At 47.7% G+C, this 25,400-nt stretch overlaps 1 protein-coding gene across 4 annotated transcripts in view; it reads right to left on the bottom strand.

The window, feature by feature from the left end:
- Nucleotides 1-25,400, bottom strand: part of AGBL5 (AGBL carboxypeptidase 5) — a 40,422-nt gene that overhangs the window by 13,574 nt on the left and 1,448 nt on the right. For all 4 annotated transcript variants that reach the window (XM_077291908.1, XM_077291905.1, XM_077291907.1 and 1 more), the window contains exons 2-11: nt 12,785-13,027; nt 12,537-12,708; nt 12,246-12,412; nt 11,658-11,838; nt 11,400-11,578; nt 10,755-11,316; nt 8,664-8,833; nt 8,385-8,520; nt 7,928-8,118; nt 7,597-7,775 (exon numbers count right to left, since the gene is read on the bottom strand). In XM_077291908.1, the coding sequence (XP_077148023.1) occupies nt 7,597-7,775; nt 7,928-8,118; nt 8,385-8,520; nt 8,664-8,833; nt 10,755-11,316; nt 11,400-11,578; nt 11,658-11,838; nt 12,246-12,412; nt 12,537-12,708; nt 12,785-12,984 (2,137 nt within the window). In that variant the 5' untranslated portion in view covers nt 12,985-13,027. The remainder of the gene's footprint in view (nt 1-7,596; nt 7,776-7,927; nt 8,119-8,384; nt 8,521-8,663; nt 8,834-10,754; nt 11,317-11,399; nt 11,579-11,657; nt 11,839-12,245; nt 12,413-12,536; nt 12,709-12,784; nt 13,028-25,400) is intronic.

Below are 25,400 nucleotides of genomic sequence, written 5' to 3' on the forward strand. Positions count from 1 at the left end.
TTTGGCGGGCGGCGCCACTCCGGGTCCGATTTGGCGGGCGGCGCCACTCTGGGTCCGATTTGGCGGGCGGCGCCACTCTGGGTCCGATTTGGCGGGCGGCGCCACTCTGGGTCCGATTTGGCGGGCGGCGCCACTCTGGGTCCGATTTGGCAGGCGGCGCCACTCTGGGTCCGATTTGGCAAGCGGGGGCACTCTGGTCCGATTTGGTGGGCTGGGTCCGATTTCGTGAGCGGGGCAATAATTATAAGACTACAGATAGTGTTTTGGAATTGTGCTGTACTGTCACTTTAAGAGCGGACATTATCTGACAAAACTTGTGACCTGGTGGGCTGATGTAGAGTTTATAGGCGTTGGCATAGTAACTGGGTCTCACTGCGCATATCAATGAGGTAATCAGCCAGGTGGCAGTTATTTTTAGAAATTGCCTCAGAAATCAGGCCCATTATAAACGTATTGGAAAATTTCCCTATTGAAACGCATTGAGACACTTTTTTCAAACGCAAATTGCGCCAAAACTACAAATCCGATCGACACGAAAAATACTTAGCACACCTCTCAGGGACGCTGGCTTCGAAATGACACCTCACTGGAGTCTGTGAGTTTAGCGGTTCGGGCCGCATTACGTGCGGACTGAATAATAAGAAGAACTAGATGGGCATTTCCTGAAGGAAATACATGGTGCTTGAACAGCGCTGCCAGCTTTACAGCAGCACTTTTCACACACGGGACCAGGGGGGCCACTTACTTTTCCACACCCGGGACCGGGGCGCACTAACTTTTGCACACGGGGCCGGGGGCGCACTTACTTTTGCACACGGGGCCGGGGGCGCACTTACTTTTGCACACGGGGCCGGGGGCGCACTTACTTTAGCACACGGGGCCGGGGGCGCACTTTCTTTTGCACACGGGGCCGGGGGCGCACTTACTTTTGCACACGGGGCCGGGGGCGCACTTACTTTTGCACACGGGGCCGGGGGCGCACTTACTTTTGCACACGGGGCCGGGGCGCACTTAATTTTGCACACGGGGCCGGGGGCGCACTTACTTTTGCACACGGGGCCGGGGCGCACTTACTTTTGCACACGGGGCCGGGGGCGCACTTACTTTTGCACACGGGGCCGGGGGCGCACTTACTTTTGCACACGGGGCCGGGGGCGCACTTACTTTTGCACACGGGGCCGGGGGCGCACTTACTTTTGCACACGGGGCCGGGGGCGCACTTACTTTTGCACACGGGGCCGGGGGCGCACTTACTTTTGCACACGGGGCCGGGGGCGCACTTACTTTTGCACACGGGGCCGGGGGCGCACTTACTTTTGCACACGGGGCCGGGGGCGCACTTACTTTTGCACACGGGGCCGGGGGCGCACTTACTTTTGCACACGGGGCCGGGGGCGCACTTACTTTTGCACACGGGGCCGGGGGCGCACTTACTTTTGCACACGGGGCCGGGGGCGCCCTTACTTTTGCACACGGGGCCGGGGGCGCACTTACTTTTGCACACGGGGCCGGGGGCGCACTTACTTTTGCACACGGGGCCGGGGGCGCACTTACTTTTGCACACGGGGCCGGGGGCGCCCTTACTTTTGCACACGGGGCCGGGGGCGCCCTTACTTTTGCACACGGGGCCGGGGGCGCCCTTACTTTTGCACACGGGGCCGGGGGCGCACTTACTTTTGCACACGGGGCCGGGGGCGCACTTACTTTTGCACACGGGGCCGGGGGCGCACTTACTTTTGCACACGGGGCCGGGGGCGCACTAACTTTTGCACACGGGGCCGGGGGCGCACTTACTTTTGCACACGGGGCCGGGGGCGCACTTACTTTTGCACACGGGGCCGGGGGCGCACTTACTTTTGCACACGGGGCCGGGGGCGCACTTTCTTTTGCACACGGGGCCGGGGGCGCACTTACTTTTGCACACGGGGCCGGGGGCGCACTTACTTTTGCACACGGGGCCGGGGGCGCACTTACTTTTGCACACGGGGCCGGGGCGCACTTAATTTTGCACACGGGGCCGGGGGCGCACTTACTTTTGCACACGGGGCCGGGGCGCACTTACTTTTGCACACGGGGCCGGGGGCGCACTTACTTTTGCACACGGGGCCGGGGGCGCACTTACTTTTGCACACGGGGCCGGGGGCGCACTTACTTTTGCACACGGGGCCGGGGGCGCACTTACTTTTGCACACGGGGCCGGGGGCGCACTTACTTTTGCACACGGGGCCGGGGGCGCACTTACTTTTGCACACGGGGCCGGGGGCGCACTTACTTTTGCACACGGGGCCGGGGGCGCACTTACTTTTGCACACGGGGCCGGGGGCGCACTTACTTTTGCACACGGGGCCGGGGGCGCACTTACTTTTGCACACGGGGCCGGGGGCGCACTTACTTTTGCACACGGGGCCGGGGGCGCCCTTACTTTTGCACACGGGGCCGGGGGCGCACTTACTTTTGCACACGGGGCCGGGGGCGCACTTACTTTTGCACACGGGGCCGGGGGCGCACTTACTTTTGCACACGGGGCCGGGGGCGCACTTACTTTTGCACACGGGGCCGGGGGCGCACTTACTTTTGCACACGGGGCCGGGGGCGCACTTACTTTTGCACACGGGGCCGGGGGCGCACTTACTTTTGCACACGGGGCCGGGGGCGCACTAACTTTTGCACACGGGGCCGGGGGCGCACTTACTTTTGCACACGGGGCCGGGGGCGCACTTACTTTTGCACACGGGGCCGGGGGCGCACTTACTTTTGCACACGGGGCCGGGGGCGCATTTACTTTTGCACACGGGGCCGGGGGCGCACTTACTTTTGCACACGGGGCCGGGGGGCACTTACTTTTCACACACGGGGCCGGGGGGCACTTACTTTTCACACACGGGACGAGAGGGTGTCATAGTCACTTTATTCTGATGTTTGACTTTGATAAATGATCATGTCCTAAAATGGACACCGTACATTTGCATAGCTGCCATCTTTGGAAGGTCAAGTTGGGGGTAATGGAAAGTTCGCCATTATTTCCTATGGGAAATTTTTTTTTTTAAATGCGATTTTTTAAAAAACTACATATCGGATCGACTATAAAAGTCATAGCACACCTGTCCCCACCGAGGCCTTTGAAACGCCGCCTGAACGGGGTCTCTGCGCCGAGCGGTTCGGGCCGCATTAATTGCGGAAAACGCGGAGAAGAATAATAAAATATAAGAAATCGGATTACAATATGTTGCTTGAACCTAGGAGGTTCAAGCACCATAATAATAATAAGAAGAAGTTTACCACGGTGGAATAACAGTATAGTGCTTTGTTCCAAAGCACTATAATTACTGCTATGACATTAGATCTCTGGTGGGAAAATTCATCTCGACCCCTGAAGGGTCACCAAATAAAAAAAAGAATAGTATGAGAAAGCAACAAAAATGAGTCAACCTGTCCCCTAACGGTCAGACCACCCCAAAACACATGGAGGGGACCTGCTGCCTCTGACCCGCACCTAGGACACTATTACTATGTCCGATCCTCTGTGCACCGCGGGGGGGCGGTGGTGTATCCCATGAGTGATATCTCGTTTGATGAAGAGATCAACTATTTTTTCAGTTCTTATCAAGTTAAAGCCCACATCAGTTTCCCAAAATTTGCTATAATTTTGGCATGAAATGTCTGTACGAGAAACTGATTCTGCCCTTAGAAACCGCACTCGATAATAGCTCATATAAAATGGGTATGTTCCCCCTAAATTATGAACCTGGGGTGAAGATAGAACAGAATCTGCAAAGAACCAGAAAGGTCATTTCAGAGATATTGTGGAGATGGCGGGGACACTAGAGGAGTCTGATGAGACTTCACCTGCCACTCCAGGGCAGCGAGGATGAGCAGCCGGGGACCCGCCTGTCCAACCTTTCTCCCCTGTGGCTCGGTCCATAGCTGTTAAAGTACAAGTCTCTCTGAAAAGATTCCTAGCCGAGATCCTACAGACAGTGCCCATGTAGTTTGGGCAGCATGATTACCTGTCAGGTTCCCGGAGACTGATATAATGGCGCCAGTAATGTAGATCACACTGCATCCTGTCCTAGTCATGTGTCAGACTGAGGACATAAAGCTCCCGGAGACCAGGGTCTCATCTGACAGAAGAGCTGGCTCACACACGTCCTACACGGAGACTGACAAACCCTTAGGACAATGAAGCTGGTGATATGACACACGCCAATTTATCACAATTCCAGAGGACCTCATTTAGAGCTTCTTCTGCTACTACACTGAAAAGGAGTAATATTCCACTGTATGACCGTAACAGACACCATATTAATAAACAGAAGCGCTTTCTCGGTATCTGATAAGTATAGCCAGGGCTGTGGAGTCAATAAGCCAAACCAACAACTCTACAGCCCTGAGTGTAACACTACGTCATCCACATATAATAAGAGCTTGTCCACTCTCCCACCACAAAAGAAAAATATATCCCCAAATCATTGGAAAAGTGTGAGCCCAATGTGTAATATGCCCCTCCGCCCTTTCAGGCGCACCCAGAGAAAGGATGGAGCGATCCAGGAAACCTAAGGACACTTTGAGGAACAAAACCAGAGACATCCCCACATGCGACGACGGTAATCTCCCTCGTTTCATCTTGCTGACAAAACTTTCACTACCAATTCGAAATCTGGTTGTTAAACTGGGGCCTATAAGAATCAATTAAGGTTTCTGATTTTTTTTTTTTTATAGCCAAGAGTGATAACTGGATTTGGGTATTTTTTTCATCCAATAGGTGATTAGTTAAAGGGATCTATTGCAGGAGTGAAGTGGCCATACTGCATACAGCTTTCTTCGCCATAAGGCCGGGATCACACATGCGAGAAACACGGCCGAATCTCACATGTTAATATCCGGCATTGCTGTCATCACTTAGGAGTGGAGCGTGCGGCCGCACAGCATAAAATGGAGCCGCACGCTCCGCTCCTGAGTGCCGGATATTAACATGCGAGACTCGGCCGTGTTTCTCGCATGTGTGATCTCGGCCTAACTGCAACTCACAACAAAGAGCTGTGCTGGTAACGTCCGGCACACCATCCATGTTAATCTGGTGTTGTGAAGCCATGAACAGCTGCAGCTTACAAGGCGCCGGTTCTTTCATGTCCTAAAGGATAGAGGCAAAGCTGCCATGTTTCTTATATGAACTTACTGTCTGGTCACGCACAAAGCTGCAAGTTCAAAACCAATCCAAGATTGTCCGAAAGATGCAGTGACAACCAAGGAAAAACTGCAAAAAAGAAGCGGACTTGCATGCTCATGTTGCGGAAGGCTGAAATAGAAATAAGGGTCACTATCCAAATTAAGCGAGCACCCAGTGTAGGTCGGCCCAGAGAGAAGATACCTGCCATGAAACATGAAGAAGGCTCGAGTGGTGTTGGTAGAAGACCAGCATGTCACTGCCTGACATTATTGTGCTCTGAGGTGACCTCCTGCCAGAGAAACCAGGGACACAAGTTCTCGGGTTATTTTGTCACACACACACACTTTTGACCACAGTTGGAGACGATGACTTGGCCATTTTCCTGTGGGAGGTGCGGTGAATGAAAAGCAACATTACAATTTACCAATTTCATCATTCCCTGAGATGTCAGGTACACAGTATCGGAGCAGGCAGAGCTGCCTTACAGCATCCTTCAGGTTTACTGGCAGCGATGCCAATCTTCTTCATGTGAGATGAGTTTTTTGTGTTCACAAGCTTGATGTGATTCACTAAACATCTTTAAATTTTGATCCATCTCCCAAAAGGTCATTCTCCAGGAGGGATTGGGACCAAAACACTCTCACGTGGCAGACTTATTGTAGCATTCCTTTAGGGTTTGGATTTGAAGGCCAGCTTGGGCCCTACCCCAAATTGTCCTCCTCGCTACATATATTCAGGGCCAGAGGGAGTCACACCCCTGAAGACTGCCACGCAATGTTTCCTCCCCATATCTACAGTACAAGCAGTGTGATCTGCACTCCCTGAAGGCTTGGATACTTTCCTCCGTCTCCGTACTCTGATCTGCTTAAAAAAACAAACAAAAAACCTCCTTTCCTTCCTTGGATGTAAAACATTAAAAAGGAAAGCAAGGAGCAAACACAGGTCGGTACGGTGTAGGAGCCAGCAGCATCGCCATTTATATACAAGATGCACACACTTTACAGAAGAAGCATTATTATGGGCTTTGGACATATTGGCACCAAGTAACCTTTTCAGTCAATGGCCATCCAAATAAATTGTGTTGCCTGCGTAATAATGACATGACTGGTCCTCCAGAGGAAAGGAAAGCTCTTCACATTGGCTAAAAGAAGAGGATCCTGAACAAAGGACTCTCCTCAATTATCTCTCTGAAGGGGTAAATGACATTTTTTTACACATTTATTAATTACAATAGCCACAGATGTCTTATATTTTGGGATTCAGGGGACCACCTGTAAGGAGATCAATAACGTTTAAAGTCAAACTTTCTTTGGAACATATATCTGTGTGGGGTACCACAATGGGTACGGACAAGAGCCCATATTCCAATGCAGGAACAAAGAAAAATTCCAAATAAAAGGGGCCTGTGTTCTCATCACAAACTACTTCACCGCCCTCTTAATCTTCTGGGCTCTCCTCATTCTAACGCTGCTCTACTGGTGAAATGTGCTTGTTAATTTTTTTTACACAGATATACAAGAATGAAATGTAAGGTACTTGAAGCGACACAGAGGCAGCGTGTATCATCAGCCTGAGCTCATTTATTATTGACGCTTATACAGACAACAGTTATTACATTACACTTGTTAGTCACTCACAGGGCACATTTACTGGGCCATCTTTGCCCTTATGGTCGAGTGTTAGTCGTTCTGAGCTCTGACATGAGATACACACATGATGACACAAACACATGCAGTATTATCACAACAGTGCCCGCTATCTGCAGGGCACATACACACAAGCAAGTGTGGATCCCAGAGGAGGTAAATAAGGACACTTCACCATACAAAAACAAAAGCTCCACAACAAAACTTCATTCAAGTATATCAGGAAAGAACAAATAACCGCAAATGGTAAAAAAGAAAAAACAGCAGCAAAAGGACAATTAAAAAAACAAAACAAAAACATACACACATGGACGTGAAAGAAGCCACGTTAGATTCTGAGGAGAAAATGTGAGACGCTCCCTCTGATACAGATGAGTGGCTGCAAGGCTGAGATGTCTGGGGTCGGTGCCATTGCAATGACCGGACAGTGACGACGCCTAACAGCAGACATTCCTGTAAACATGTACCCTTATAGGAGGGTAAAACGGGGGATGGCTGAACTGAGAATCTTCATGTAGGGAAAGGCTCATGGTGCAGCTTTTGGGAGCGATCTCTCAGACATCATAGCTTGCTGTGCTCTGAGGAGACATGTCCAGACCATCAACCCCAGCGCGCAGGTTACACTGATGTCTGTGCGTTTACCTGACTGAAGAGCTGGTCAAATCACTAAATGGAAGCAGCTGATAGCACAGGGAGGTCTTCACCTCTGCTCGGCCCAACAACGCCAGATGTATCCTAAGCGGGCGAGGACAGGATGCCAGCAATGTGCAGAGCTCAGCTTACCTCGCACTGGACCCAGGAGCTTGTGACCACCTCCCTTTGGGGGGCTCTGGCCGCAGATGAAGGTGAAGCTGGGGGAGGGTCTGGTCTGGGGCGAGTTTTGTTGGCTGCTGCTGCTGCTGGTGCCATTGCTGAAACTCCTCGCTCGGCTCACGTTCTCCGAAAAGGAGGATGAGGCAAAACTGGAGATAAAAAACAGGAAAAGAAAAATGGAGAATCTGACGAGAAGAACCAAGAACGGAAACACAGACACAATGATGGCAGCCCCAGAGAGCCTGGGGACACCAGAGAGACGACCCCTTTATTGCCTGGGGGTTTGACACTGGCATCCTACCTGCTGGGCTTTGGTGGGGTCTTGATGCCCTTCTTCCGGGACCCTCCGATAGAGATGGCTTTGGAGTTTCGGACGTGTTTCAGCATCCACGCTCGCAGGTTGGAGAGTCCGCTGTACTCTGACAGGACGAGTCGAGGCCACGGGTTACAATCTTCTATATCCAGAAGAGCAACGGCAACTGCTCTGCCAACCTGGATGAAAGATGGCGATTAGTCATCTGTAGACATTGCGACTTATGACGGCTGCTCACCAACAAGCCAGGACCTGATCACCAAGGTGAGGACACCACACAACATTGCTGCTGCTGCTCACATAACAGTATCCCACAATGCCGTGATGGCGACGGTGCCCGAGGACTTCACCCAGTGATCCCGATGCCACCTCTGAGCCATAAATCGCACAGGACATGGGCATAGACTGGCACATCACTGGGACAACACCTGATAATGAGGATTACCTGCTCGAATATGTCAGTGGTGAACTTGGGTGGGAAGGCAGGCGGTGGGGGAGGGGTGGCTCTCCCGCTGTCGTGGCATGCACCGGGGATGGTGTTGACGCAGCGGCCGGTGTTGTAATTGCACTCCAGCGTATAGCTGAAACAAGAACATCGCATAAGCGTCAAGTGCCACAGACACAACCGGGGCCCCAACACCGACCAAGGGCCACAGCATCACAATGACCACAGCATCACAATGACCACAGCATCACAATGACCACACTGCAGCCGCCTTCTTACCTGTGAATGATTCCTGTGGCTTTGTGAATGGACACACGACCGCTGCCCTCCTTGGACTGACCGTCTCGCTTGTCCTTCGCGTACATGTTCTTCTCAGAGAAATTACAGCCCATAAAATCGAAGTGAGCGGAATTCAGAGAGATGAGCTTAGGGTACAGGAGGTTCTCCACCTGCAGAAAGGATGGTACGGGGCATGATAGCACCTCTATTTCTGAACACGGAGGGCTGCATTATAGCACCCATCTTTCTGTACACGGGGGGTGGGGGAAGGCATGATAGCGCCTCTACACCTGTACATGGGGTCGGCACCATAGCGTCCCCATTCCTGTACATGGGGGCGTTATAGCGCCTCTAGTCCTGTACATGGGGGAACGGCATTATAGTGCCGATATTACTGCACGTGGAAAGCGGCATTATAGAGCCCATACTCCAATAAATGGGGGGGGGGGGGGGGGGGGGGAGGTTCGGCATTATAGTGCCCATACTTCTGTTCATAGGGAGGGGGGAGCACGGCGCATTATAGTGCCCATACGCCTGTACTTGGGGGGGGAGGGGGGGAAGCATTACAATGACCATATTCCTGTACATGACGGGCATTATAGTGCCTGCATCATTGTACATAGAGGACAGTATTGTAGCAGTTGTATTCTTGTACATGGGGCAGTATTATAGTAGTTGTATTCTTTTACATAGGGGGCAGTGCTATAGTAGTTATATTCCTGTACATAGGGGCAGTATTATAGTAGTTATATTCTTGTACATAGGGGCAGTATTATAGTAGTTATATTCCTGTACATAGGGGCAGTATTATAGTAGTTATATTCTTGTACATGGGGCAGTATTATAGTAGTTATATTCTTGTACATAGGAGCAGTATTATAGTAGTTATATTCTTGTACATAGGAGCAGTATTATAGTAGTTATATTCTTGTACATAGGGGCAGTATTATAGTAGTTATATTCCTGTACATAGGGGCAGTATTATAGTAGTTATATTCTTGTACATGGGGCAGTATTATAGTAGTTATAGTCTTTTACATAGGGGCAGTATTATAGTAGTTATATTCTTGTACATGGGGCAGTGCTATAGTAGTTATATTCTTGTACATAGGGGCAGTATTATAGTAGTTATATTCCTGTACATAGGAGCAGTATTATAGTAGTTATATTCCTGTACATAGGGGCAGTATTATAGTAGTTGTATTCTTTTACATAGGGGTCAGTATTATAGTAGTTGTATTCTTGTACATAGGGGGCAGTATTATAGTAGTTGTATTCTTGTACATGGGGCAGTATTATAGTAGTTGTATTCTTGTACATAGGGGGCAGTATTATAGTGGTTGTATTCTTGTACATGGGGCAGTATTATAGTAGTTGTATTCTTTTACATAGGGGTCAGTATTATAGTAGTTATATTCTTGTACATAGGAGCAGTATTGTAGTTATATTCTTGTACATGGGGCAGTACTATAGTAGTTGTATTCTTTTACATAGGGGTCAGTATTATAGTAGTTATATTCTTGTACATGGGGCAGTATTATAGTAGTTGTATTCTTGTACATAGGGGCAGTATTATAGTAGTTGTATTCTTTTACATAGGGGTCAGTATTATAGTAGTTATATTCTGTACATAGGAGCAGTATTATAGTAGTTATATTCTTGTACATAGGGGGCAGTATTATAGCAGTTGTATTCTTGTACATGGGGCAGTATTATAGTAGTTGTATTCTTGTTCATGGGGGCAGTAATATAGTAGTTGTATTCTTGTACATAGGGGACAGTATTATAGCAGTTGTATTCTTGTACATGGGGCAGTATTATAGTAGTTGTATTCTTGTACATAGGGGACAGTATTATAGCAGTTGTATTCTTGTACATGGGGCAGTATTATAGTAGTTGTATTCTTTTACATAGGGGTCAGTATTATAGTAGTTGTATTCTTGTACATAGGGGGCATTATTATAGTAGTTATATTCTTGTACGTAGGAGCAGTATTATAGTAGTTATATTCTTGTACATAGGAGCAGTATTACAGTAGTTATATTCTTGTACATAGGAGCAGTATTACAGTAGTTATATTATTGCTCCCACCTGGTCGTTCTCTTCGGTGAAGCAGTTCCCATACATGAAGCATCCTCTCTTAGATGCGTGGCCATGTAGATCCACATAGAAGGCAATTCCGCTTTCCTGAGGGGGTATAGATGATGTTGGGTCCTTGCTGCTGTCGCCAACTAGGCGGCACTCACAATTGTCACACACTTCAGCCTTGAGATCCGGCCCCAAGGCCCACATGTCCTTTTCCCTGATGAAATCCTCATGCTCCGGTAAGATGGTGGTTTCCTGTTCAAGGCCCGGGGATCCGGCGTGTGGACCCTTCTGGCCCATACTGTTTATCAGGTTGTTAGTCTTCTCCAGGTCAGATAAGTCATTTTCAGGGGGGTGCTGTGGAGGGGAATGATTGGAAGTCTTTGGTCGTAGTGCGGGGTTGGTAGGGGGAAGGGGTACAGAATTTCTCCAGTCTGGATCGCTGGCACGGACGCGGTTGTGGACATGGTGGTAGAGGAGAACGGACTTGGCTCCATAGACAGATGGGTGAAGCTCGAAGTCTGGGGCGAGGTACTGCCGGTTCAGGTTTACTCCACGGGTGTCTGTCCTATGAAACGATAGAAGAGCCTGTGACATGAATATAAGAATGGGCCGTCATCCTGGCAGGGGGTCCCATCACACAATGCTCACCTGTAATGTCCTCGCACCACCCCATCGGGATTCAGCATGGGGATGAGCTTGAAGACGTACATGCGCCTCAGCATTGCCGCCCGCGGGTCGTCCCGTCTCAGGATAAACTCTAAGAAGCCATTAAACACGAAGCTGGAGGGGGTCTCACCTGGGTGAACGCGGCTGCTCAGGAAGAATACCTGTGAATGGTGGGACAGCAGTGAGCATCTGGCGGTCCACTGTGCTAAGGGGAGGATAGACTGGCAAACTGACGCTAACCTTCTTCCCGGAGAAGCGGAACGGACGAGGACAGGAGCGGTCGGGGAACAGCTTGTCCAGTCTGGGCTCGCGTTCCTCCATCATCCCATGGCAGGAGCTGATAGTAAGAAGGTCGATACGAAGCCCCTCCAGGGAGTGACACAGCAGCTCCCGCTGGTAATAGATGGAGTGTGGGGGACTGCTGCACACAGTAAATAAAGGGGTTCTTAAAGGGACACGTCATTGTATGCAAATGTAACGCATCTCTGCATAAGAGGCAACATGTACAATTGTAAAGTGATGACCTGGTTCCTGTCCCACCCCCAAGACCTTCAAACCACTATGTCCCCCTCCCCACTGCGCCAACTTCCCAGCACACCCGCCGTACCCCTCGGTTGCCCCTCCATCATGCCATCATTTCAGACTTGTCCTCCCATTCCCTCAGTTGCCTACATAGATGTATGGAGGCGTATCTCTATATACCCCCTTCCCATGTGAACCTCCACAGTGGCAAAAACCAGATGCGCCAGAGTCTAGGAATGACGTGAATAACCCTTATTACTATGGTGACTGACATGACCTCGCCCTTAGCTATAGGTGGCCGGTTACCTCCCGGGAGACATGAGCCGGCTGTCGCTGAATCGGTCATCCAGTCCAGCCAGCAACTCCTGACTCTCCTCATAGGAGAAGGGGAAGCAGAAGGAGAAGTAGGTGGTGGCTCCGCGGCAGTCGAGGAAGCGGTGGACAAACGACAGGACAAACTGGTTCTCCACCATCTGTAAGGAGAAAGCGGAAATCAGCGGTGCCCCCAGAGGAGACCCGGAGGATGTCACGGTCCTGCCGGCTAGGTCTGACTCCAGGAATATTGAGCGGGGTGTAGAGGGCACAAGATGCAAGTACCTGGAAGGTGGGCCGGTCGCGGACACGCTCCCAACGTGAGCGGATAGGCACAGTGCGGACGAATGGCGCCATCCCCTGGCCGTATAGCTTGCTCTGCTTGTTCATGTTCATGATGTTGATTTTGATTTGCTTCCCCGGTGTGCCGCCCCTCACGCTGAAGAAAAACCAAGACCTGCGAGGAGATGCGAAGATAACGGGAAGTCTGCCCAGAACCCCTATTATCACCCAGCGCCCTCCGCATCACCCACCTGTTCCCATTTTCATACTCCGTGTCCGCGCAGTCCGGCCTTGTCCAGACATTGAACTCATAGTCGGGGGCAGGAGCGCTCCCGCCATTACTGCTTGGTGTGTCACCATCTCCATCTCTCTGCTCCACCTTCTCCACACGAGCCAAATTACCGGAATCAAACTTGGAGCTGAATAGAAGCCCCCCGCAGCGGACCTCCATCACCACAGGATGGCACCAGAGAGGAGGCTCATCCTCCAAGACCCTGCAAAGCAGGCAAGAGACATGTGACAAGCCGGAAACCAGAAGAGAGACCCCAAAACACAACACCGGAGATACCGACTGTCTGCAGCCGCTCTGCTAATGCCTTGTGTCCTAAGGACTCAATCTGAGCGAGGAGAACAGTAGAGATCCTGGACCCCCACAGCTCATAACACCCATTACTACCCCCTCCTATTGCTCCCAACCCACTATAAATACCCGAAATCTTGCCCACCTCAAATCCGTGCCCATGACGCCCACCCCCCTGCACCCTCTCTCTGGATAACTATGGAATGCCCGCGCCATCTGCAATAAACTCCATGTGATTCACGACCTCTACCTCTCGTAATCTTTTCTTTCTGGGCATCACCGAAACATGGCTGACACCCTCTGACTCCGCCTTCCCCGCTGCACTATGTTACGGTGGCCTCCACTTCACCCACACTTCTCACCCTGGAAATAAACATGGTGGAGGAGTGGGCCTTCTCCTTTCTTCCAACTGTACCTTTAACCCAATCCCACCTCTACCCTCCCTTATCCTCCCTTCTTTTGAAGACCACACTGTCCTCCTCACCCATCACCCATGTCCAGCAACATGCTCACCCACGCAGGAACCTCGCACACCTAGACACCCACACGCTCTCTGACTCTATCCTACCACTAGCATCCATATCCTCACTCCACAACACAGCCACTGCTTTGTACAATGCCACTCTTGCATCAGCCATTGACACGGTCGCCCCTCTCATGCATAGCAGAGTGCGACAAATCAATAGACAACTCTGGCACAATAACATCACTAAAAAGCTTTGGCAAGCATCCAGAATTGCAGAACGGCGTTGGAAGAAAACACATTCACAAGATGATTTCACGGCACTCAAACAAGCAACACTCGCATTCAAATCAGCTCTCACCTCTGCTAAACAGGCCTACTTCACAACCCTCGTATCTTCCTTATCCCACAACCCCAAACAGTTGTTCAACACCTAACTCCCTCCTCCGCCCACCACTGCCCCCTCCGAGTTTCCTAATCGTTGCAGAGGACTTTGCCACGCACTTCAAAAATAAGATCGACCAAACAAGGCAAGTCCAACCACCACAACCCCTTTGTATACCAGACCAATGCCCAAACCCCATAACTTCCCTTTCCAAAATCACTGAAGGGGAGCTTGCTCATCTTCTCTCCAAATCACACCTCACCACTTGTGCACTTGACCCGATCCCACCTCCTCCCCAACCTCACCACCACACTAATCCCATTCCTAAACCATCTCTTCAACCTATCACTAACTTCTGGTACCTTTCCCACTGCTTTCAAACATGCAACAATCACACCTATCCTCAAAAAGCCATCCCTTGACCCAAGCACTATATCCAGCTATCGCCCCATATCTTTGCTCCCATTTGCATCTAAACTCCTTAAGCAGCACGTCCATGCTGAACTTTCCTCTCACTTTGCATCTAACTCTCTTCGACAACCTACAATCTGGCTTCCGTCCCCACCATTCCTCTGAGACTGCCCTGACCAAAATTACTAACGACTTACCGTATATACTCGAGTATAAGCCGAGATTTTCAGCCCAAATGTTTGGGCTGAAAGTGCCCCTCTCGGCTTATACTCGAGTCACGGTAGGCGGTGGGGTCGGCAGGTGAGGGGGAGAGGGCGCTGAGGCATACTCACCTAGTCCCGGCGCTCCTGACGCTCCCCCTGCCTGTCACACTGTCTTCGGGTGCCACAGCTCTTCCCCTGTACAGCGGTCACGTGGGACCGCTCATTAGAGAAATGATTATGGACTCCACTCCCATAGGGGCGGAGCCGCAAATTCATTTCTCTAGTCAGCGGTGCCGGTGACCGCTGACAGAGGAAGAGCTGCGGCACCCGAAGACAGTGTGACAGGCAGGGGGAGAGCCAGGAGCGCCGGGACTAGGTGAGTATGTCATATTCACCTGTCCACGTTCCACACGCCGGGCGCCGCTCCATCTTCCCGGCGTCTCTCCGCTCTGACTGTGCAGGTCAGAGGGTGCGATGACGCATATAGTGTGCGCGCCGCCCTCTGCCTGATCAGTCAGTGCGGAGAGACGCCGGGACGGGACGCTGAGGAGCTGCAAGCAAGAGAGGTGAGTATGTGTTTTTTTTTTTTTTATTGCAGCAGCAGCGTTATATATGGCACAGATTTATGTGGAGTATCTATGGGGCAACGGTGCAGAGCATTATATATGGCACAGATTTATATGGCACATCTATGGGGCAACGGTGCAGAGCATTATATATGGCACAGATTTATATGGCACATCTATGGGGCAACGGTGCAGAGCACTATATATGGCACAGATTTATATGGCACATCTATGGGGCAACGGTGCAGAGCACTATATATGGCACAGATTTATATGGCACATCTATGGGGCAACGGTGCAGAGCATTATATATGGCACAGATTTATATGGCACATCTATGGGGCAACGGTGCAGAGCACTATATATGGCACAGATTTATATGGCACATCTATGGGGCAACGATGCAGAGCACTATATATGGCACAGATTTATATGGCACATCTATGGGGCAACGGTGCAGAGCATTATATATGGCACAGATTTATATGGCACATCTATGGGGCAACGGTGCAGAGCACTATATATGGCACAGATTTATATGGCACATCTATGGGGCAACGGTGCAGAGCACTATATATGGCACAGATTTATATGGAGCATCTATGGGGCAACAATGAACAGTGCAGAGCATATAAGGCACAGCTTAATAAGGAGCATCTATGGGGCCATAATGAACGGTGCAGAGCATTGTATATGGGGCATCTATGGGGCCATAATGAACGGTGCAGAGCATTGTATATGGGGCATTTATGGGGCCATAATGAACGGTGCAGAGCATTATATATGGCACAGCTTTATAAGGAGCATCTATGGGGCCATAATGAACGGTGCAGAGCATACTATATGGCACAGCTATATATGGAGCATCTATGGGGCAATAATCAACAGTATGGAGCATTATATATGGCACAGCTTTATATGGAACCTCCTTTGGGGCAATAATGAACGGTATGGAGCATCTATTTTTATTTTTGAAATTCACCGGTAGCGGCTGTATTTTCCACCCTAGGCTTATACTCGAGTCAATAAGTTTTCCCAGTTTTTTGTGGCAAAATTAGGGGGGGTCGGCTTATACTCGGGTCGTTTTATACTCGAGTATATACGGTACTTACAGCCAAAGCTAACAGACAATTCTCTATAATCCTCCTTCTAGACCTGTCCTCTGCCTTTGACACAGTTGACCACTGACTCCTACTACAGATCCTCTCTTCCTTTGGGGTCAAAGACCTCGCCCTATCTTGGATCTCCTCATACCTTACGAACTACACATTTAGCGTTTCCTACTCCCATACTACCTCTTCATCTCGCCCCCTCTCTGTTGGTGTCCCTCAAGGCTCTGTCCTTGGGCCCTTACTCTTCTCAATCTATACACTCGGCCTGGGACAACGCATAATGTCCTATGGCTTCCAGTACCATCTATATGCTGATGACACGCAGATCTACCTCTCTGGCCCAGATGTCACGTCTCTGCTCTCCAGAATCCCAGAGTATCTATCAGCCATATCCTCCTTCTCCTCTCGCTTCCTAAAACTCAATGTAGACAAATCTGAACTAATTATCATTCCTCCATCTCGATATCTTCCCTACCTGATCTATCTATCTATCAAAATAAATGAAATCACACTTTGCCCTGTCCCCAAAATCCACTGCCTCGGAGTAACCCTGGACTCTTCCCTGTCCTTCAAATCGCACATCCAAGCTCTCGCCATCTCCTGTCGCCTCCTCTCCCCTCTGTACCAGTCTGTCATTGTTAGTTTTGTTTACTGTAAGTGATATTTGTATTTTGATGTAACCCCTTCTCATGTACAGCACCATGGAATTAGTGGTGCTATATAAATAAATAATAATAATAAAGATACAGAGAGATGGAACGAAACCATCAGTGAAGTATTTCTCCCAGAACATTATCACAATTCCCCATGATTGGTTATACTCAGGTTTACTCCCGGTTTATTGGAACAACAGATAAAACAGAAAAAAAAAACAAACACAAAAAGGGGTCGGACAAAATTGTTTGCACCCTCCTCAATATTTGGTTGCCCCCTTTGCAATAAATAACTGCAATCCATCGCTTCCTATAACCATCCACAAGCTTCTTCCTCCTCTCAGCCGGGATCTTGGACGTCTCTTCTTACAATCTGCTCCTGGTCTCATATTTCGTCTTCTCCAAACAGAGATTGTAAGATCTCTCCACAGGGGATCTATGGGATTTAGATCCGGACTCATTGCTGCCACTTCACAACTCTCCAGCGCTTTGTTTCCATCTATTTCGGGGGGCTTCTTGAAGGATGTTTGGGGTCACTGTCCTAGCGGAAGACCCATGACCTACGACACAATCCCAGCTTCCTGACACTCAGCACTACATTGTGATCCAAGAGCCAATGGTAATCTTTAGATTTCATGAAGTCTTGCACACTGTTAACACCCCCAGTGCCAGCAAAACATCTCTGAACCTCCATCATATCTGACTGTAGGTACTGTGTCCTTTTCTTTGTAGGCCTCATACCGTTTTCAGTAAACAGTAGAATGATGTGCTTCACCAAAAATCTCCATCTTGGTCCCATCTGTCCACAAGACGCTTTCCCAGAAGGATTTGTTACATACATTTTGGCAAACAGCAGTGCAGCTCTTTTTGTCCCTTTGTCAGCAGTGGGGTCCTCCTGGGCCTCCTACCATAGCGTTTCATTTCCTTCACATGTGGTTTGCTCTGACACTCATGGACCCTGAGCCTGAATTTCTTTGGACCTTGTTGAGAATTATCCACCATCCAGACTATTCTGCGTTGCAACCTTCCATCAATTATCTGCTGTCCACATCCAGGGACATTAGTTACAGCGCCAGGGGTTGTAATTCTCTTATGTTGAGCTCCGTGGACGAAGGAACATCAAGATCTCTGCAGATGGATTGTAGCCTTCAGATTGTGATATTGTTCAAGAGTTTTGGCTCTCGTGTCCTCAGACTGTTCTCTTCTATTTGTTACGCTCTCCATTCTTAGTGTGGCACAGACAGACACACAACGCAAAGATGGAGTCAACGTCTCCCCTTTATACACCATGTATACATATCAGCCCCTCAGTATACAGCGTATATATCAGTACATAGCGCCCTCCCCTCAGTATACACCGTGTATATATACAGTTAGGTCCATATATATTTGGACAGAGACATTTTTCTATTTTTGGTTCTAGACATTACTACAATGAATTTTAAACAAAACAATTCAGATGCAGTAGAAGTTCAGACTTTTAGCTTTCATTTGAGGGTATCCACATTAAAATTGGATGAAGGGTTTAGGAGTTTCAGCTCCTTAACATGTGCCACCCTGTTTTTAAAGGGACCAAAAGTAATTGGACAATTGACTCCAAGGCTATTTCATGGACAGGTGTGGGCAATCCCTTTGTTATGTCATTCCCAATTAAGCAGATAAAAGGCCTGGAGTTGATTTGACGTGTGGTGCTTGCATTTGGAAGGTTTTGCTGTGAAGTAAACATGCGGTCAAAGGAGCTCTCCATGTAGGTGAAACAAGCCATCCTTAAGCTGCGAAAACAGAAAAAAACAAGCCGAGAAATTGCTACAATATTAGGAGCGGCAAAATCTACAGTTTGGTACATCCTGAGAAAGAAAGAAAGCACTGGTGAACTCATCAATGCAAAAAGACCTGGGCGCCCACAGAAGACAACAGTGGTGGATGATCGCAGAATAATCTCCATGGTGAAGAGAAACCCCTTCACAACAGCCAACCAAGTGAACAACACTCTCCAGGAGGTCGGCGTATCAATATCCAAATCTACCATAAAGAGAAGACTGCATGAAAGTAACTACAGAGGGTTCACTGCACGGTGCAGCCACTCATAAGCATCAAGAGGAAAAAGGCTAAAAACATCTAAAAAAGCCAGCACAGTTCTGGAAGAACATTCTGTGGACAGATGAAACCAAGATCAACCTCTACAAGAATGATGGAAAGAGAAAAGTATGGCGAAGGCGTGGTACAGCTCATGATCCAAAGCATACCACATCATCTGTAAAACATGGTGGAGGCAGTGTGATGGCTTGGGCATGCATGGCTGCCAGTGGCACTGGGTCACTAGTGTTTATTGATGATGTGACACAGGAATGAATTCTGAGGTCTCCAGAGCCGCCATACTGTGTGCTCAGATCCAGCCAAATGCAGCAGAACTGATTGGTCGTCGTTTCATACTACAGATGGACAATGACCCAAAACATGAAGCCAAAGCAACCAGGAGTTTATTAAAGCAAAGAAGTGGAATATTCTGGAATGGCCAAGTCAGTCACCTGATCTCAACCCAATTGAGCAGCATTTCACTTGTTAAAGACTAAACTTCAGACAGAAAGGCCACAAACAAACAGCAACTGAAAACCACCGCAGTGAAGGCCTGGCAGAGCATCAAAAAGGAGGAAACACAGCGTCTGGTGATGTCCATGAGTTCAAGACTTCAGGCCGTCATTGCCAACAAAAGGTTTTCAACCAAGTACTAAAAATGAACATTTTATTTACAATTATTTAATCTGTCCAATTACTTTTGGTCCCTTGAAAAACAGGGTGGCACATGTTAAGGAGCTGAAACTCCTAAACCCTTCATCCAATTTTAATGTGGATACCCTCAAATGAAAGCTGAAAGTCTGAACTTCAACTGCATCTGAAGTGTTTTGTTTAAAAGTCATTGTGGTAATGTCTATAACCAAAATTAGAAAAATGTTGTCTCTGTCCAAATATATATGGACCTAACTGTATACACTGTGTTCCAAATTATTATGCAAATTGGATTTAAGTGTCTTAAAGATTTAATTGTTTTGTTTTTCAAATAAACTCGTGGACGGTATTGTGTCTCAGGGCTCAATGAATCACTGAAATCAATCTTAAACACATGTGATAATTGGTTTTCCAGGTGATTCTAATTAAAGGAAAACTACTTAAAAATGATGTTCCACATTATTATGCAGGTCACAGGTTTCAAGCAATATGGGAAATAAAAAGGATCTCTCTGCTGCTGCTGAAAAGCGTTAAATAGTGCAATGCCTTGGACAAGGTATGAAAAAATTAGATATTTCACCAAAACTTAAGAGTGATCATCATACTCTGATGAGATTTGTGACTGAAACAGAGCACAGACAGAGTTCATGCAAATAAAGGCATAATGAGGAAGGTTTCTGCCAGACAAATTCATTAGATTAAGAGAGCAGCTGCCAAAATACCATTACAAAGCAGCAGTTATTTGAAGCTGCTAGTGCGTCTGGAGTCCCTCGAACCTCAAGGTGTAGGATCCTTCAAAGGCTTGCTGTGGTGCATAAACCTACTATTCGGCCACTCCTAAACAGTGTTCACAAGCAGAAATGGTTGTATTGGGCCCAGACATACATGAAGACTAATTTTCAAACAGTCTTGTTTACTGATGAGTGTCGAGCAACCCTGGATGGTCCAGATGGATGGAGTAGTGGATGGTTGGTGGATGGCCACCATGTCCCAACAAGGCTGCGACGTCAGCAAGGAGGTGGAGGAGTCTTGTTTTGGGCTGGAATCATGGAGAAACAGCTGGTGGGGCCCTTTAAGGTTCCTGAAGGTGTGAAAATGACGTCAGCAAAGTAAATAGAGTTTCTGACTGACAACTTTCCTCCATGGTATAAAAAGCAGAAACGTGCCTTCAGGAGCAAAATCATCTTCATGCTGACAATGCACCATCTCATGCTGCAAAGAAAACCTCTGAGTCATTGGCTGCTATGGGCATAAAAGGAGATAAACTCATGGTGTGGCCACCATCTTCCCCTGACCTCAACCCTATAGAGAACCTTTGGAGTATCATCAAACAGCTCTGGGAGGGAAGAAATACAAGCAGAAACTCTCCGAAAACTCACAAGTTCAATGGATGTAGGAATTGTGAAGGTGACATCAAAGAAGGGTCCTATGTTAACATGTAACTTGGCCTGTTAGGATGTTATGGAGTTAAATAGCTTTTTTGATCAGTGAATGTGATCTCCTAATGCTGCAAATTCCACAAATGAGCTTTTTCAGTTCTTTAAAACATATCAAATGATACTACTGTGCCTAATAATTTGGAACAGTGCATTTTGAGTTTTTATTCATTTTGGAGATTATACTGTTATCATTGGGAGGTTTCTCAATAAAATTCGATGTATAATCTAACGGTGATGACTTTTATTAGACTGACTGTCATTTGCACTGAACATTTAAGAAAAATGTCGTTTGCATAATAATTTGGAACAGTGTGTGTGTGTGTGTGTGTGTGTGTGTGTGTGTGTGTGTGTGTGTGTATATATATATATATCAGCCCCTCAGTATACAGTGTATATATCAGTACATAGCGTCCTCTCCTCAGTATACACCGAGTATATCTGCTGTCTGCTTTTTTCAAGTAGAAGATTGATAACATCAGAGACAGTTTTGGTCAACAACCCCCAGAGCCCTTCCTCCCGACTTCCCAGCCCACCACCTTCAAAACCAACTTCTCCACCATTACAGAAGATCAACTCTCCACTCTACTCTCAAGATCGCATCTCACCACCTGTGCACTTGACCCGCTCCCATCCCACTTCATCCCAAACCTCACCACAGTCTTCATCCCAACCCTAACCCATCTCTTCAACCTATCACTAACAACTGGTGTTTTCCCCTCAATCACACCTATCCCTCAAAAAGCCCTCTCTTGACCCATCCTCTGTATCTAGCTATCGCCCTATATCTCTTCTCCCTTATGCCTCAAAACTACTGGAACAACTTGTCTACCTTGAACTGTCCTCCCATCTCTCTTCTTGCTTTCTCTTCGACCGCTTACAATCTGGCTTCCGGTCACACCACTCCACTGAAACTACCCTAAGGTCACCAATGACCTCTTAACCGCCAAGAGCAAGCGACACTACTCTGTCCTCCTCCTCCTCGACCTGTCGGCTGCCTTTGACACAGTGGACCATTCCCTATTATTACAGACCCTCTCATCCCTTGGCATCACAGACTTGGCCCTATCCTGGATCTCCTCATACCTAACAGACCGGACATTCAGCGTCTCCCACTCACACACCTCCTCCTCACCTTGTCCCCTATCTGTCGGAGTCCCGCAAGGTTCAGTCCTTGGGCCCCTGCTCTTCTCCATTTACACCTTTGGCCTGGGACAGCTCATAGAATCTCATGGCTTTCAGTATCACCTCTATGCTGATGACACACAGATCTACATCTCTGGACCAGATATCACCACCCTACTAACCAGAATCCCTCAATGTCTATCCACTATTTCATCCTTCTTCTCCGCTAGATTTCTGAAACTTAACATGGACAAAACAGAATTCATCGTCTTTCCCCTATCTAACGCGACCATACCAACGAACCTATCCATTACAGTAAATGGCTGCCCACTCTCCCCAGTCCCACAAGCTGCCTCGGGGTAATCCTTGACGCTGATCTCTCCTTCAGACCACATATCCAAGCCCTTTCCACTTCCTGCCGACTTCAACTCAAAAATATTTCCCGAATCCGTACATTCCTAAACCAAGAATCTGCAAAAACCCTAGTCCATGCCCTCATCATCTCTCGCCTTGACTACTGCAACCTCCTGCTCTGTGGCCTCCCCTCAAACACTCTTGCACCCCTCCAATCTATTCTAAACTCTGCTGCTTGACTAATCCACCTGTCCCCCCGCTATTCTCCGGCCTCTCCCCTCTGTCAATCCCTTCACTGGCTCCCCATTACCCAGAGACTCCAGTACAAAACCCTAACCATGACGTACAAAGCCATCCACAACCTGTCTCCTCCTTACATCTGTGACCTCGTCTCCCGGTACTTACCTACACGCAACCTCCGATCCTCACAAGATCTCCTTCTCTACTCCCCTCTTATCTCCTCTTCCCACAATCGTATACAAGATTTCTCTCGCGTATCACCCCTACTCTGGAACCCTCTACCACAACACATCAGACTCTCGCCCACCATCGAAACCTTCAAAAAGAACCTGAAGACCCACCTCTTCCGACAAGCCTACAACCTGCAGTAACCACCGATCGACCAAACCGCTGCATGACCAGCTCTACCCTCACCTACTGTATCCTCACCCATCCCTTGTAGATTGTGAGCCCTCGCGGGCAGGGTCCTCTCTCCTACTGTACCAGTTATGACTTGTATTGTTTAAGATTACTGTACTTGTTTTTATTATGTATACCCCTCCTCACATGTAAAGCGCCATGGAATAAATGGCACTATAATAATAAATAATAATAATATATATATCAGCCCCTCAGTATACAGTGTATATATCAGTACATAGAATCCTCCCCTCAGTATACAGTGTATATATATCAGCCCCTCAGTATACAGTGTATATATATCAGCCCCTCAGTATACAGTGTATATATCAGTACATAGAATCCTCCCCTCAGTATACAGTGTATATATATCAGCCCCTCAGTATACAGTGTATATATATCAGCCCCTCAGTATACAGTGTATATATCAGTACATAGCGTCCTCCCCTCAGTATACAGTGTATATATAGCAGCCCCTCAGTATATGGTGTATATATCAGTACATAGCGCCCTCCCCTCAGTATACAGTGTATATATATCAGCCCCTCAGTATACAGTGTATATATATCAGCCCCTCAGTATACAGTGTATATATATCAGCCCCTCAGTATACAGTGTATATATCAGTACATAAAATCCTCCCCTCAGTATACAGTGTATATATATCAGCCCCTCAGTATACAGTGTATATATCAGTACATAGAATCCTCCCCTCAGTATACAGTGTATATATATCAGCCCCTCAGTATACAGTGTATATATATCAGCCCCTCAGTATACAGTGTATATATCAGTACATAGCGTCCTCCCCTCAGTATACAGTGTATATATAGCAGCCCCTCAGTATACAGTGTATATATAGCAGCCCCTCAGTATACAGTGTATATATAGCAGCCCCTCAGTATACAGTGTATATATATCAGCCCCTCAGTATACAGTGTATATATAGCAGCCCCTCAGTATACAGTGTATATATATCAGCCCCTCAGTATACAGTGTATATATATCAGCCCCTCAGTATACAGTGTATATATAGCAGCCCCTCAGTATACAGTGTATATATATCAGCCCCTCAGTATACAGTGTATATATAGCAGCCCCTCAGTATACAGTGTATATATATCAGCCCCTCAGTATACAGTGTATATATAGCAGCCCCTCAGTATACAGTGTATATATATCAGCCCCTCAGTATACAGTGTATATATCAGTACATAGAATCCTCCCCTCAGTATACAGTGTATATATCAGTACATAGCGTCCTCCCCTCAGTATACAGTGTATATATATCAGCCCCTCAGTATACAGTGTATATATATCAGCCCCTCAGTATACAGTGTATATATATCAGCCCCTCAGTATACAGTGTATATATATCAGCCCCTCAGTATACAGTGTATATATCAGTACATAGCGTCCTCCCCTCAGTATACAGTGTATATATATCAGCCCCTCAGTATACAGTGTATATATAGCAGCCCCTCAGTATACAGTGTATATATAGCAGCCCCTCAGTATACAGTGTATATATAGCAGCCCCTCAGTATACAGTGTATATATATCAGCCCCTCAGTATACAGTGTATATATAGCAGCCCCTCAGTATACAGTGTATATATATCAGCCCCTCAGTATACAGTGTATATATAGCAGCCCCTCAGTATACAGTATATATATATCAGCCCCTCAGTATACAGTGTATATATCAGTACATAGCGTCCTCCCCTCAGTATACAGTGTATATATATCAGCCCCTCAGTATACAGTGTATATATAGCAGCCCCTCAGTATACAGTGTATATATAGCAGCCCCTCAGTATACAGTGTATATATAGCAGCCCCTCAGTATACAGTGTATATATATCAGCCCCTCAGTATACAGTGTATATATATCAGCCCCTCAGTATACAGTGTATATATAGCAGCCCCTCAGTATACAGTGTATATATATCAGCCCCTCAGTATACAGTGTATATATCAGTACATAGCGTCCTCCCCTCAGTATACAGTGTATATATATCAGCCCCTCAGTATACAGTGTATATATAGCAGCCCCTCAGTATACAGTGTATATATAGCAGCCCCTCAGTATACAGTGTATATATAGCAGCCCCTCAGTATACAGTGTATATATATCAGCCCCTCAGTATACAGTGTATATATAGCAGCCCCTCAGTATACAGTGTATATATATCAGCCCCTCAGTATACAGTG

The sequence above is a fragment of the Ranitomeya variabilis genome, chromosome 2, assembly GCF_051348905.1.
Source record: "Ranitomeya variabilis isolate aRanVar5 chromosome 2, aRanVar5.hap1, whole genome shotgun sequence".
In the NCBI taxonomy this organism is placed as follows: Eukaryota; Metazoa; Chordata; class Amphibia; order Anura; family Dendrobatidae; genus Ranitomeya; species Ranitomeya variabilis.